This window comes from Sceloporus undulatus, chromosome 5 (genome assembly GCF_019175285.1).
Source record: "Sceloporus undulatus isolate JIND9_A2432 ecotype Alabama chromosome 5, SceUnd_v1.1, whole genome shotgun sequence".
NCBI classification, from domain to species: Eukaryota; Metazoa; Chordata; class Lepidosauria; order Squamata; family Phrynosomatidae; genus Sceloporus; species Sceloporus undulatus.
The window spans coordinates 103,176,127-103,192,670 of NC_056526.1; the positions used below are offsets into that span (position 1 = coordinate 103,176,127).

A 16,544-nucleotide genomic window follows, 5' to 3' on the forward strand; every position below is an offset into this window, starting at 1 on the left:
AAAAGGCTGTGAATACTCATACTAACAAGTTAAAACTTAATCCAGATAAGACAGAGGTGCTTTTGGTCAGTCGGAAGGCAGATCAGGAAATAGGGATCCAGCCTATATTAGATGGGGTCACACTCCCCCTGAAGACTCGGGTTCGCAGTTTGGGGGTACTCCTGGACTCAGCTTTGAACCTGGAGGCCCAGGTCTCTGTGGTGACCAGGAGGCTTTTGCCCATTCCTTGAGACACCAGATCTAGCCTCAGTGGTACATGCCTTGGTTACATTATATTTGGATTACTGTGATGCGCTCTACATGGAGCTGCCTTTGAAGAGTGTTCAGAAACTTCAGCTAGTCCAAAAACCTGCAGCTAGGCTGCTAACAGGCAGGCTGTAGATATCACACAACTCACGTTTTGAAACAGCTCTACTGGCTGCTAGTCTGTTTCTGGGCACAATTCAAACTGCTGGTGATAACCTATAAAGCCCTATATGGCTCAGGTCCAGGCTATTTGGCAGACCATATCTCCCTATATGAGCTGGCCTGGGCTCTGAGATCCTCAGGGGAGACCCTTTTCTCCATCCCACCACCATCACAAACATGGTTGGTGGGAACACGAGAGAGGGCCTTTTCCATGGCTGCCCCTAGACTCTGGAATTCCCTGCTCAGGGAGGGTAGAATGGCCTCTTCCATGTTATCCTTCCACTGGCAGACTACTTGTTTAGACAGGCTTTTAAAACAGAAAGTTTTAAAGGCTTGTGATGGGTGTTGTTATATTGTTTTAATATATTTTAAGCATTTTAATCTTTTTAAAGTACTTTATTTTAGCATTGAATTTGTTTTAATTATTATAGTAATTTAATTCTATTTTAATATACTGTTTTTGTATGTTTTTAACTGTATGGTATATTGTAAGCCACAGCCCTGGGAGAAGGGCAGGATATAAATGCTGTTGTTGTTGTTGTTGTTGTTGTTGTTATTATTATTATTATTACTACTACTACTACTACTACTACAGCAGCAGCAGCAACCATTAGTGCCTGGTTAAAACTTTAGATTAATTAGTTTTCCTGTGTAAGTGATGGCATAGTTCCTTGGAGGTGGGAGTGAAACCCCAGTCAGTCCTGGGTAAGCATTTTCAAATATTGAATTTATAGTTATGGAGGCCTGGAAGAAACATAAATTTGATGTATAAAACAAGGAGTGACAGATTGCCTTCTGCCAAACTGATATCACAAGGTTGTTGCTTAATTATGTTGTTGTGAGGCTGAACTGGGATACATTCCATCATGTTGATTTAATCATCTTTAATGAAGAGGAGGATACAAATGTAAGAAATGATAAATAGCTTCTCTTGCTGTGAAGTTTACTTTTTAATTTCTTCATCTGTAAAGGTGCCATGGAGTTGCTGCTGTTAGCCCGGAGGACTGATCTGAGGCGGATATCCTTAGACACTCCCGATTTCACCGATATTGTTTTGCAGTTGGAAGACATTCGGCATGCCATTGCTATTGATTATGATCCTGTAGAAGGGTATATCTACTGGACAGATGATGAAGTGAGAGCCATACGGCGCTCTTTCATTGATGGGTCAGCTAGCCAGTTTGTTGTGCAGGCACAAATTGCACATCCTGATGGCATTGCTGTTGATTGGATTGCTCGAAACCTTTATTGGACTGATACTGGTACGGACCGTATTGAAGTTACAAGGCTTAATGGAACTATGAGGAAGATCTTGATCTCAGAAGACTTGGAAGAACCAAGAGCTATAGTTCTGGATCCTATGATTGGGCAAGTCATATTTCTTACCTTCCTTCCAACATAGTCACTGATTCCTTATAACTGCCTGCCACCCAGCCCACCAGCCTAGCAGTCCCAAGATTTATACAGTCCCAATATTTATATATTTTACGCGGCTTCCAGCTTACGCGGAAGTCGTTTGGGGAGGGAAACAGTGTGTGATTTTGGAAGGACTGGACCATGCCATTCTGCGCCACATGAACGCGCCCCATTATTTCTTATGGGGCTCGAGCATAGACGGATTTTCCCGTATGTGGGGGGATCCGGAATGGATCCCCTGCGTAAGGAGAGGGCCCGCTGTATATTTGGTTCGACAGCTAGTTTGTCTAAGAAATTGGTTTCTGTTATAAAGGCCCACTTCAGTTTTAAGTTCTGATAGGGAAGGTGCTTATTGTATACTTGTGTACTTACTGTTTACTTGTAATAGTGCAGAGGGAGGCTTTCCTTGAGGTATGATCCTTCATTGAGATTGGACAGGGTGCTAGTGTAGCATGCTTTCATCAGCAATATGTAACATTTCTCTGGCATTCCCCTAACTGCTGCCATAGCAAGCTACCCTCAATCATTTTGCAGTTTTACTGCTTTAATATTTTGACTGGTTTTGTTGTATTTTGTGATGCGTTTATTTTGTGATTTGCTTTCATATTTTTTTTAAATGTTAGTCTATAAATCTATATAAACAGGGAAAAATGATTTTCTCTCCACAACAAAAGGTACAATCCACTAATGTTATATTTGTTATAACAGTCTTTTTTCATATTTTTCTCTTTTCCTTTCAGTTACATGTATTGGACTGACTGGGGAGAGATTCCAAAGATCGAAAGGGCAGCATTAGATGGCTCAGACAGAGTTGTACTGGTGAATACTTCCCTTGGATGGCCAAATGGATTGGCGCTGGATTATGATGAAAACAAGATATACTGGGGAGATGCCAAAACAGATAAAATTGAGGTCTCTTATGTCTATTTTAACCAATCTAAATAAGATCCTTTCCTTGGACAGGCACTGGTGACTTGATAGCTCAGTAAGCATCAGTAATTACAAACAACATGCAGATTTACCTGTTGGTAAATGGTAATACCTGCATACATTTCTAACTTTCAGAGAGACTTTCAGTTTTTATCTTTTATTATCTGTTGTAAAAAAAATCAATGTTGGTGAGTCAGAATGAATACTTAAAATGCAGACAGAGAAGGAAGTTGCTCTATGGTGGCATCAGTTAGGAAAACATACAACTTTTCCCTATTACATGGCTGTGGTGCATTTTATTATTAGCTTGGTTTTCTCTTCTAAATTTTATATTATTTTACATACAGTGGGCCTTTGGTATCCACCAGAATTTGGTTCCAGGACCCTCCCCACCTCCCCCATGGATACCAAAATCTGTGAATCCTCAAGTCCAGTTAAATACAGTGGTGTACTAAAATGGCATTCCTTTTACAAAATGGAAAAAAAATCATGCTTTGCATTTTGGAGTGTGTGTGTGTAATTAAATTTCAAGCCATGGGTGACTGAATCCATGGATAAGGAATCCGTGGATATGGAGAACTTACTGTATTCTGTACTTTCCCTTTTTTGTAACTTTTTAAAGCTAAAGCCTGGGATTTTTATAAACTCCATATTGATTTAGATTTACAAAAGTATATTTCTTGAAGAGATGGGTGGCTTCCCTAGGATAAATTCAGAAATTTTCTCAGTTCTTCAAATGACTCAGAAAAAGTATCCTTCCCTCCAAAGAAAGGAAAATAAACCTTTTGACAAATCATTCATCCCCTACCCCTAGGAACAAGTTGTAATAGAAGAACTTGACAGGCTTAAAATCTTGCTACTTATTCAAGGTAAGCTCTTATAGGCCCCTGAAGTTCTTTTCCTGCTTCAGAAGACTTTCATCACCATATCTGTTTTCATTAAAATGCTTCCTATAAATGCAGTTTGCACAGATGAAGCATTCAGTTATGCTCTTGAAGAATGCTCTTGTTGCATTCTTCAATTAATTTAAGGCCCCTTTCCACATCGTCATGGTTGCTTTGTGGGTCCACAGTTGTATGCCAGTGAGTAAACATGTAAGGTCATTCTCCTTTGGATACCACAGATAGTGTGCTTAGCAACCATATCCCAGTTCCCTGGCAGATACTTGGTCATTACTTTACTTTTGTTAACCGCCCGGATTGGTTTGCCAGAGGGCGGTATACAAATAAATATTATTATTATATTATTATTATTATTACATGGTCTTTTGCCAGTGTGGAAGCAGCAGCTGAACTAGGCTAACATTTAAAGATACCACAAAATACAGTGATTAATCCAAGTGTTAGATCTTTTTGAGGTGGGTATGCTTTAAATAAAATTTGAAATTCAAATTTGATCCACTAAGATTCCAAGCTGGTAACACAACAGTACAGTACATTATTTTAAAAATTGTCTGTATTAAACAGATCCTAGCTAATAGGAGTGAAGTACTTCAACTGTATTCAACTCAGTATTCAACTTCCCTCTCTTTGTGCTAAGCTTTGGTTCCAAACTATAGGATAAAAACCAGATGTAGTATAAAATTACTGGAAAACCAGAACCGTTATTATCTTGTGAAAGGAATATCCCCTTGAATCACTCAGCAGCACTCAACATACATATTGATATGTGGTTGCTGACCGTCTTGTTTTTATGATTGTGTGTATAATGTATGAAATAAATTTTGGAGTGTTGTGAACTGTATTGGATAACATGAAGTCCTAAAGGTTTTCACAGCTACATGATAAAAGGTAACTTTTTTGCTTCCCAGCATGCATTATTCAGATAACAAGCTTGCTGAGTCATTTGGAAAAAGGAAGATGTCTCTTTCAAAAATAGGTTTTGTCCCCCCCCCCCCTTTAAGCTTACCAATTCATGGTGATTCATGCTGTGCACCATTACATAGCCCTCAGATAATAAAGCATCAGCAGGGGCTAATGGAGACTGGTAGGGGGTTCAACAGGGAGCTTTTGTTCCCATTTTATCTGGCAGCTTGCAGCAGGCAGAGGAAGGCTGTGGCTCAACAGCTTCCTCATTTATCTCGTCAGGTTTCACAGCTGATAAATGTCTATTGAATCGGATGGCTGCTATTGTGCTTACCAGTGGGGAAGATTTCTCATTGACTTGAGTTTTTTCCCCTGCCATGCGATGGGCTTAAAAATGTATGATCTGCTTTGTTAAATTGGCTTTATATATTTATTTATTTGTTGCTCTACATAGAATATGGCATGGAACAGGATTTTTCCTCTTTTGGCTGTGTTTATTATGCCCACTACTGGTCTCCCACTAGTATCTCCACGTTACATATGTGTTGTGAATCTTCTCCATATTTAATACAAGCTCTTCTTGCCTTAAAGGGTTTTAGAAAAATCTATCCATTCTTCTGTTCTCTGTTCTCCCCTTGTCCAAAAAAGGCAGAAATTGCACACTAACTCCTACTAATGATGAACTTTGGAAAAGCAATACTGATGTCAAAGGAAGCATTAGCCATTGTCTCTACTTATTAGAGGTTCTAGTTTTAGCAAGTGTTTTGTTACCCAGGTATCTGATTCTTGCACTACCATTGTTCTTTTCAACCTGATACTTAAAAACTCATAGAGTGTGTTCTCACTAAACCCATGCATTCATTTCTTCTGGACAGACCCTATTTTATGAAGCCATGAACAAATGTCACATGTTGCAGATAGATAAATCTGGGTTTGTTACATAAACAAAACCCTCGTAGCCATTCTGCAGAGCCTCCAAAGATGTCACTCTGTGTTAGATATGTTTATATTGGACCCTTCCCATCCGCAGGGGTTCGGTTTTGCCCCCTTCCCTTGCAGATGGCAAAAAACGCTGATTGGCGTGGCCAATAATATTAAGTAATGGCAAAGTATATGTCAGCACTTCTGTATGCATGTGCTGCCATTGAATAATATGGGCCATAGAGATCTGTGGCTATAAAATCTGTGGATCGCCAGCCCACCAATGTGAGGGGTCCACTGTACAACTTTTTAAATAAATTAGTTGTGCACTTAAAATATCTCAAACTGTTCTTTTTAATATAGGAGGAATTGGGACTGCACTGCTGGAGCTGCTAACTCCCTGACGTCCAAGTCCTTATGAGTTGTATTTGCGTATATGCCTTTAACGCAGTGGTTCCCAACCTTCCTAATGCGGTGACCCTTTAATACAGTTCCTCATGTTGTGGTGACCCAAACCCATGAAATTATTTTCATTGCTACTTCATAACTGTAATTAAATAGGTGTTTTCCAATGGTCTTAGGCGACCCCCATGAAAGGGTCATTTGACCCCCAAAGGGGTCCCGACCCACAGGTTGGGAACCACTGCTTTAACGGATTTGTTCTTAATGTCTGGGTTCATAATATCAGTATGGTCTTGTGCATTTGGCATTATTTTAACCTGGAAAGACCAAAGCTGGCAGGCATAGCCCCATACTTTTCTAAGTACCCACCCCCTTGCATTTATTTTTATATTAATATCAACATCTGAACAGTGCTTATGGTGCACATCTAAATATGTAATGATGAAGTGATCTGGTTGTTAGGAATTAGGGATAATTAGGAATAATGATCAAGAAAACAAATTTGGGAAGCTGAATACTTATTTTATGAAAATACTCCCTTTAATATTTTCATGCTGATTTGAAAGTCTGCAACTTAAAGTTTAAACAACCCTTCTTCTCTTTTTTCTGTTTTTGCTTACATTTTTGGTAGATTTTTGTTTCCCTTGTACAATGAATTCCAAACTTGTTTGTAGCAACTGTTGATGGTTGATAGGAGGAGAGCTGAAGTTTGTCTTGTAAAATTAAAGTGCCATTCTAGTGCATCCACTAGTAGTCTGTGCACCCATAGTTAGGTTTTCCTTGTCCTGTGCATCATTGACTTTTGTGATTGATGATACCAAGTTATCATCGCTTCAAAGGGAAGAAGAGAGATACAGCAAAACTGTCAATATAGGCCATGCTAGAACTGTGGGCAAATCTCAGAAAATGTTACTTTAAAATATATTTCCATCCCTGAGCCTTAACTGATTATGCAAATGGAGGTTGAAGGCAATATCCATTGGGCTGTCACCCTTTTGTTTTGTTTTGTTTTGGGAGCTGATCAGCAAATATAAAGATGTTTTGTTTGAGAGGATGGAGTGAATTGTGCCTCCTTTTTTAAGTTAACCATCTCTTCCACCCCTCCCCTGGCTTCAGGAGTTTAGGAAACACTTGTTGTAGCCTTTAGACATTTCCCCCTGCCTCAGAGACATAGGTTGTTAATAGTAAGACTGAAGCACACACTTTATACCCACTGTTCTCTGTTCTTCCCCTTTCCCCGCAACCTTTCTGAAAGAGAGATGGAAATTGATAGGTCTGACTCCTTGCCAAAATGAGAACAGACTGTTGTATTGCTTGCTTTAGAAGGGGCCAGGCCATGTGCAAGTATTAAGGGAAAAATGCAGACGAAACAGATACTTCAAATCTGCTGAGTGTTGTAATTTGAGAGCTGGTCTGACTATTTTGAAATGCACGAATGGGGTTGTATATAGTATATGTGCTTGAGGCCCTGCTTTGGGTGACATTTCTCCAAATCCCCCCCCCCCCACTATAAAATAATCTTAGATGCATTGTAAAGTCTAAGGCTTTCATGGCCGGCATCCATGGTTTTTTGTGGTTTTTTTCGGGTTATGTGGACATGTTCCAGAAAAGTTTCTTCCTGGCATTTCGCCATCATCTGTGGCTGGCATCTTCAGAGAATGTTTGCCTGGAAAGGACTTGGGTAAATATAATGTGTGACCTGGAAAGAGGCAGGAGTGAATTTGCATGTATATTGTTTTTGTTGCTAATGGCAGGCCTCAGGGTGTGAGGGTCTGCACAAGAGGATTAATGTCTGCTTGATAGTGCTCATTGTCTGCTGGGAGAGTTCTCATTTGCATTTGTTGAGTCTTTGTCTTGCTGTCTTTCAGGACTGGTAGCCAAACCTTGTTGACTTTAAGGGTTTCCTCTTTCCTGTTGAAATTGTCCAGGTACTTAGATGCATTTTCTCAGAACTGGATTGGCATGATTCATTGAAATCAGTGGTGACTGACTATTAATAAACAAGCTCTTGGCTGGTGCACTATGAACTAAGGGTGGGGGGGGATATTAAAATGTTTTGTAAGACTTTAAATAAATGGGGGGAAATAATCATAGGATAATTCGTATCCACAGATTCTTTATCCTCAGATTCAACCATCTCCAGCTTGAAAATATTTTTAAAAAATATAAATCTCAAAAAGCAGTTTGATTTAGCAATTTTATTTAAGGACATCATTTTAGTATGCCATTGTATTTAATGAGACTTGAGCATCCACAGATTTTAGTACCCATGGCGGCGGGGCCCTGGCACGTACCGAGGGCTTGTTGTAGTTTCTATAATGTCATGCAAATAAATCCAGACATCAAAATTTCTAATATGCAGGCCCAATTCAGTCATTGTGAGCTTCCCCACCACGCAGGTTTTTGTTTCTGGCCGGAATCGTGTTGGACTAAGTTTTCTTAACTGTGAGCCCGAGTTGTGCTAGTGCAGGGTGGCCAGATGTCCTAACTGCAAAGTAGGGTAAGACACCATGAAATGTAGGACATTGAAAAAATATAGGACATGGCAAAATAAAAGCTGAAAACACTTCTTAGTCATGCTCAAAATGGAGGAGATTCTGGAATTCCTCCTGGACAGAAGGCTGAAATGTAGGACAGGTCCTGGGAAAGGAGGACGCCTGGTCACCCTATGCTAATGGTTCCACAAGCACACAAAGAATCCTCTCCCTCACCTTTGACTTGCCAAGTGAGGAATTAATTACTGTAACTGTTTTACAAAAGCAAGAGGAAGACTGTGATACTTATTCAACGGCAGTTTGCACAAGTGTGAAAAATGGTATCTATACTGTAATATATTTATACCAAATGCTAAAAATGTATAGGATCTGAGCCAGTGTTTTCTGTTTAGCACCAAACAATATTTGTTCCTATGTTCAAACTGGCTAGTTATGGTTAGAGGTAGAATTATAACTCATGGCTGGAAGGGAGTTTACTATCCTGGGTTTCTGGAGAGGGTGCTAACCATATGTTACAGTTTAGACATCCCAGCGGTGGTGATTAGTGCTAAATAGGAGACAGAGGAAGAGAAAGACATGAGCCTAAAGCCAACTCACGTTATTTCAAATTGACTCTTTGATTTTCTTAGAAATGCCACCAATTTATTAAAGGAATTCAATTAAAGCAGCAGTCTTACCTCCACTCAGTGTAGATCTCTGCTTAGGTGAAGATATAAATCAGATTGTGTTGTAAAAAGTTTATCTTTTAAAAATGAGGCTAGCTATTTTTTGGGTGCATGACGTAGGCTGTCTCTTACAGCAAAATGTCTTCATGCCCCTAAATTATGCCCCTCACTAAATGATTCTTTCTGACAGCATGAACATTGCTTAACCTTGTAGTACATGTACCTGCCACTGCCATTTCTTGTCACTGACCAAGGTTTCATTGGGTGCTGAAATATTGATTTTTCCAACTTAATGGGCTTGGCGTGTCACTGAGTACCATAAGGGGAATATCAGTCAATAAGACGATATCTTTTCCTGTGATTGTTAAGTCTGATCAAGAATCTTTAGTGTGGGACTTAGCAGGCATTTGAAAGTACACTGTGTAAACTCAGTTTTATACATGTTAAATGCATGTAAATCATAAATCAGTCAGCAGCTGTTTGAAAGTACACCGTCAATTGTATACATGTTAAAAAACAACAGGAAGTTGAACTGATGTTAAGATTACTGTATTGTAATTTCGTGGATTCCCTTAGACCTGTTTCAAAAACTGGTCCCACATTGACTACTTTCCTTTGGTAAGACTTGCATTTCTTAAGAAAGCCTTTCTTCTTTAAACCATTTCCATAGCATATCTCATTAACCATAGTGTGACTTAGTGTGCTAGCTTTCCTGATCTTGAAACATTCCAGTTACAGTATTTAGGGTCTGCTTCCAGAGTGGTCCGAAGCACCTTTATTTTGGCCTGTCTGTTCGGGCTCATTGTTTCTCATATTGTTACAGGTTGTGAAGAAATCTGATAATGTTTTTAGTCTGTTCTATGCTGTGTCCTTTTCAATATACAAAAGCACCACAATTCCCACGATGTCCTTTCAAGCTCTTTCTGTAACGTTTATTTCCAAAAATTACTGTATCCTGCTGGTTCTCTTCATTTTCTTAGGTTTCTTTTATGCTTATTGTATCTGTATTCTTTAAAATCATAGTGTTGGCTCTTTGTTATGTGTCTAGCCTACTTCCACCATATCTCTGTTTGGGGATTAAGTTTGTTTTCACCCTTGTTCATTGGGGATATTCATCTTTAACCAGACACACCTCAGCTTCTGTCAGCTGTCTCAGGGTTTAGTTTAACAGTTGCTCTGCTGAATTTTAGATATCATTACCATGGAATCAGAGAGATGCTGACGGGGACCCAAAGTGTCATTTAGTTTACTCCCTGCCATTCAGTAGTATTGGGGCATGGCCCTTTGTCACATGCTACCCAGTGCCTAAATAAATCGAAACCATCATTTACCGACCCCAACCCTGCCCCCGCAAGAAAACGCTGTACAGAGGGTGGGAAGCCCTAATAACGTTTTAAGCAAAGATGTAGCATGCAATAGTTTCTGAGAGTATGCAGTTCAGCTGCATCTCAAGAAGGTGTGACTGAATGCTCTCATAACATGTGATATGCAAGTACTTAACCACAAGGAGTGCAAGGGGCAAGGCCAGAGCGTTATACTGTATATATTGTGAAATAAAATTTAACTTTGTGAGGTTTGAAAATTTACAGTTTTGGGTGCAGAACATAGGTTCTAACACTCCATCCCTGTATGTGTGTGTATATGTGTAGTTCATTTACATCATAATATTTATAGTTTACATTATAATATAACATATTTACATCATAATATAATATTAATATTATTTACTTCACCTGAAGGTGATGAACACAGATGGAACCAACAGGAGAGTCCTTGTGGAGGACAAGCTGCCTCATATCTTTGGCTTCACACTTTTGGGAGACTATATTTATTGGACAGACTGGCAAAGGCGAAGCATTGAGCGAGTTCATAAACAGACAGCAGAAAGGGAAATCATTATCGATCAGTTACCAGACCTCATGGGGCTGAAGGCTACAAATGTCCATCAGATAATTGGTGAGTGTCTTAAAAATCTGAATTGTAAATTAAAGCTCAGTAAGGCTTCTTTTAAATAATTTTAAATGGAGGCAGTTAAATTTGAGGTCAGCCAAAAAAAGTATTCCTTTGCTAATGCTATAGTATCCTCAATATGCCATCAAACAGAGTGGTGAACCTATCATGGGGTTTTCTTAGCAAGATTTATTCAGAAGGGTTTTACCACTGCCTTCCTCTAAGGCTGAAAAAGAGTGACTTGTCCAAGGTCATTCAGTAGGTTTCCATGACCAAGTGTGGTTTTGAACCATGGTCTCCAGTTGGAAACCACGTTGGCTCCCACATCTATATATCCTTGCCTAAGGGTTAAGATTTTCTGGAAGATTCCTCCTTTGTGTCTTACTAGTGGTAGCAGTGCATTGTGTGAGGATACAGGAGAAGACCCTCTTCCTGGAGGCCTGTATGCCATCAACATAGATTTTACTTTAACGTCTTTTTGGCCTCAAAGCTCTATACATAGTATTAAACTGTATTTTTTAATCATTTAATTTTAATTTATCAAATTGTTTAATATGTTTTAGAATGTTTAGTTTTTCAAAAATTTACATTATTTAAACTTACTTTATTATAAGTAACCTAGAGATTGTATGGCATAGTTGTTGTTGTCATGTGCCTTCAAGTCATTTCTGACCTATGGTGACCCTAACGGGTTTTCTTGGCAGAATTTTTTTTAGAAACAATTTGTTTTTGCCACCTTCTGAGGATGAGAGTGTGTGACTTTCCCAAGGTCAACTAGTGAGTTTCCATGACCAAATGGCTGTTCAAACCCTGGTCTCCAGATTCGTAGTCCGCCATTCTCTTTTGAGCTTTTCTAGAGTGGAAAGTAGTGTAATAAAAATGTTAAATACTAAAACTAAATCAACAATAAAATCAGAGAAAACCTAAAATAGCATAAAATGCAGTAATAATAAACAGCAAACAAAACAATATAAAAGCACAAGATGAAAACAGTAGTCACAAATATCAAATCAAAATGCTTTTCAAAGGAAACTTTTAAAAAGTCATTCTGGCCAAGTTATTTGATGAAAGGTGCTGCTTCTTCGTGGTCTCTATGACTCATGCTGTTGGATTATACCGTGTCTGTGCAGTGCATTTTCAGAACTTGTAGAATAGCTAGCCAGGCCTTTTGGTGGTAGCTCTGCCCACTTTCAACTATGTGCAAAAAAGCTAGGGTGCTCACCAATGGCTCCTCTTCATCCTGGAGAGAAGTGGCTAGCAGGGTGCTATAGGATTCTGTCCTGGGCCCAGTGCTATTCAACATTTTTATCAATGACTTGGATGAAGGAATAGAGAGCACGTTTATGAAATTTGCAGATGACACCAAATTAGGAGTGGTAGCTAATAGCCCAGAGGACAGGATCAAAATTCAAAATGAACTTAATGGATTAGAAAGCTAAAACCAACAAATGAATTTCAACAGGGAGAACTCATTAAGGCAGAAAAAATAAAGTGCACAGATACAGGAGGGGGCGGCATCTGGGTTGACAACAGTACATGTGAAATGAATTTGAAGTCCTAGTAGACCACAAGTTGAACATGAGTCAACAGTGTGATGTGGTAGCTAAAAAAAGCCAATGCAATTCTAGGGTTCATAAATGGAACTATAGTGTCTAGACCTATGGAAGTAATAGTACCACTCTGCATTGGTCAGGCTTCACCTGGAATACTATATCCAGTTCTGGGGGCCACAGTTCAAAAAGGATATTGACAAGCTGGAGAGTTGGAGAGGGAGGCAACCAAAATGGTGAAAAGTCTGGAAACCATGCCCTATGAGGAGTAATGTAGGGAGCTGGGTATGTTTAGCATGGAGAAGAGAGGGTTAAGAGATGATATGATAGCCATATGTGGAAGGATGTCACTCTAAAGATGGAGCAAGTTTGTTTTCTGCAGCTCCAGAGAGTAGGACCCGGAGCAATGGATTCAAACTACAGGAAAAAAGGTTCCACCTCAACCTTAGGAAGAACTTCTTGACAGTAATTGTTGTTTGACAGTGGAACATGCTCCATTGGAGTGTCGTGGAGTCTCCTTCTTTGGAGGTTTTTAAGTGGGCTGGATGACCATCTGTCAAGAATGCTTGGATTGTGAGTTCCTGCATGGCAGGGGGTTGGACTAGATGGCCCTTGTGGTCTCTTCCAACTCTGTGATTCTATACTTCTCTCTCTCACTGTTTCCACTCATTTACCTCATTTCCTTTCATCTGCCACATGATCAGTACCTAAGAAGCCTTGCTAGTGTTTTACTCACATTAACAGTTTTTGGATAAATTTGTCTTGACATTTGGCTACTCTTTTGGTTTTCCCTATGGCTGCCTGATATCTCTTCATCAGCTTAGGTTACCCAAGACTCTTCTTCTCAGCTCACTGTGGAGTTGTGCTTCTCAGCTGCGATTAAGATGTGTGTTGTCTGTTGTGCCTGGGCAAGGGGCATAATGTTAGTATCTGTGCCCATTGCAAGGCCTTCAGACTTTGCAAAAACAGAGAATGACAGCTAAAGGCATTTCTATATGAGGAGACCTAGAAACTACCACAGCTGCCAATTGCAACTATTTCTGCACCACTGAGAGCAACCTCAGAACCAACAATCAGCCATTCTTCTCAAGAACAACCTTTGGGTTCCAACGCCTCTGAATTGGCAGCTAACGTCGGAAATGGCATCTTGAATCCGATGTTTCTCCAGTGTTGATGAAGCAGAAATCTTCAGTTTCAAGCCTTAGTGCTGTGGCCACAGTCAGGAAACCTAAGTCACCACAAACCATACCATCTCAGCGAAACATTCCACTAACACTGAAACATTCTTTGGCAATTGAGCATTCTTCCCCACATCATTCCAGAAAAAAGAGAAGACACTCCAAGAAAGAGCATAAACCTTTTTGAGACACTCCTGTGCTTGAGATTGTCGAACCCATGGTTTTGCTGGTTTCGACAGCTGTACAGCTTCTTCTCCTGCAGAGTCCCTCCAGATACTGCAAATTCAGGTTTGATCAGCATCCAAAGAGGGGATTGTTGAGCCTCCCCCCACCAAAGTCACTTGCCAATGCCAGTATGGTCCATCAGACATCAGGGTCCTGAGCACTACTGGGTCCTGATCTCCACGGACTGGGTCTTGATCTCCATAGACACCAGTACAGAATCTATTTCCTCTACGTCAAGAGGTTGTCTGCTACTCTGCTACCTCATCCTCTCATTCGCCTTCTTCTTGGTATCAAGGTAGATCTTTCTTGGGACATGGTTCTGAAAGTGGCTGGAGGTATTGCAATGGCTTTTGGTGTCATCATCATCAAGATTGTTCTAGCCATTCCAACTGATACAAGAGGGTTTTTTAAAAAAAACAGTTTTAAATTTTAATAATGTACTGTTTTTAATCTTTTGAAATTATTTAATTGTTTTTAAAACTTTGTATTTTTAATGTTTCATACTGTTTGACTGTTTTAAATTTTGTTGGCCACCTTGCATCCCCTATACCCGGAGGAAGATGGAACATAAAATAAATGAATAAATAAATCACACTCCTCTCCTTATACTCGCTCTATTCTGAGAGAAATACCATGGGTACCATGGGTAATACTTTGTGGATGCTGACCATGTCTGTGATATCCCATATCACCATGTGGTTCAGTAATATGCTCATCATTCAACAGTACTGTCACCAGCTAGATCTCTCATTCTACAGTCAGCCCCTGTATCCTCTGTTCATCAGGCAGCTGTGGCCTGACCAACCAGTGATTCACATCAGAAGCAACTTCCATATAGCTTAGCAGATGTACATCTGTGTGGTTTCCAGCCCAACCTGTTTACTGTCCATGATGGACAGGTGCAGCACCCAGATCTTAAGACCTTGTAGTTGACCGCATCCTTAGGAACTATGTCTGATAGCATCCAGGGTTTTATTGAAGCTGCATGCAGAGATCCTCACTGAAGTAGATTCAAGTCGATTGTCTCGGACTCTAGTAATTCAACAATAAATGATGCATTGACTCAACTTGATTTTTAACTAATTTTAATGAATTAATTAATGAATTAACTTAGGCCTGGTACAGATAGGTGAAATGCACTGTCCTGCGGGTGGGGTGAGGGCTGAGCATCCCCACGCTCAAAGTTCTCACCATGCTGCCCAGGCACCTTCATGGCACACACCTGTCCATATGGGGCACACAACGATGATGTTTGCCTAGCGCAGCACCCAAACTGCACCACACCGCATGGATGTCATGGCACGCAAGCGCACCAATGACACCCTGCATGAAGCCTAAAAAGAACCCACCAGGGATCAGGTTCTTTTTAGGTCTCCTGGAGCCCACAGTGTTTGGTTGCCACAGTCTCCATACAGGACAGAATGGGGTGGCATCTCACCACCCCTTTCTGCTCATCTGTCACGCCCCTCACTTTTAGTATTTAACTTGCTGGAATCATTCCTTTCAAGCAGCAGGCAGGACCTGTCCCCAGAGCATAGGATACATTTCTTGGAAGAATTTTTCAAACCAGCTTTTCCAAAACAACCTAACAATGGAGACCTACACAGAAGGCAGAAATTGGTGAAATAAGCAAACTAATCTGCTTTCTCTTGCCATTGCTATACATTTATCAAAAGTGCAGCTGCTAGTATAAAGATTTGTATGGCAGCACAGTGCACCAGGAAGATCCCAACCTATACGTTGCCTCTTTTCAGTGATTTGTCTGAAATTACCATTGGCTGCATGGAAGTAATTAGTGGTATTCAAACTGAGTTAGATGTATAAACAAATGAGTTTGACCAAAACAAAAGTGATATGCTTTTACATATTTCTGTGATGCTCTATAGAACCCTATGATAAGTCCACCTTAAGGTCTCCGTAAGTCAAAAACAATTTGAAGACACACAACAACAGCAACAAATTTAAATAACAGATTTCATTTGTTCTTATTTAGTTGTGACCGAATGAATCAGGTCAGTAATCATACAACAGTGGTTCTTAAATTGGCTTATAACGTATGCATCCTTTGTTATCATATAGAAAGATAGTAATTTTCTGTATTGTAGTAAGAAGAGATCCAGTCTACAGATATCTATTTCACATGAATCTGCTGTGTGGGCTGACCATATTATAGTTGTGGAAAGTACAAGGGTAAAGCTGTTATAACTGTTAATGCTTGTGAAGTCAGAATTGTGTATATTAATTTTACATGAGAGAATAGTGAGTTATATGTGCATTTTGTTTCCATTTCTTTTAGGTTCAAATCCCTGTGCAGAATCCAATGGGGGTTGCAGTCACCTTTGCCTGTACAGGCCTCAAGGTTTGCGCTGCGCCTGCCCCATAGGTCTGGAGCTCATAAGTGATATGAAGACCTGCATAGTTCCAGAAGCGTTCTTGCTGTTTTCTCGTAGAGCTGATATCAGGAGAATATCTTTGGAAACTAACAACAATAATGTTGCCATTCCACTCACAGGAGTGAAAGAAGCTTCTGCTCTAGATTTTGATGTGACTGACAATCGCATATATTGGACAGACATTTCATTAAAGGTATTGGTGTATT

General features: G+C 39.9%; 1 protein-coding gene across 1 annotated transcript in view; it reads left to right on the forward strand.

Annotated features, from left to right (window-relative positions):
• Positions 1-16,544, forward strand: part of LRP6 (LDL receptor related protein 6) — a 97,255-nt gene that overhangs the window by 37,360 nt on the left and 43,351 nt on the right. The window contains 4 exon segments of the mRNA XM_042467317.1: positions 1,380-1,776; positions 2,565-2,736; positions 10,782-10,998; positions 16,242-16,531. Coding sequence (XP_042323251.1) covers positions 1,380-1,776; positions 2,565-2,736; positions 10,782-10,998; positions 16,242-16,531 — 1,076 coding nt within the window.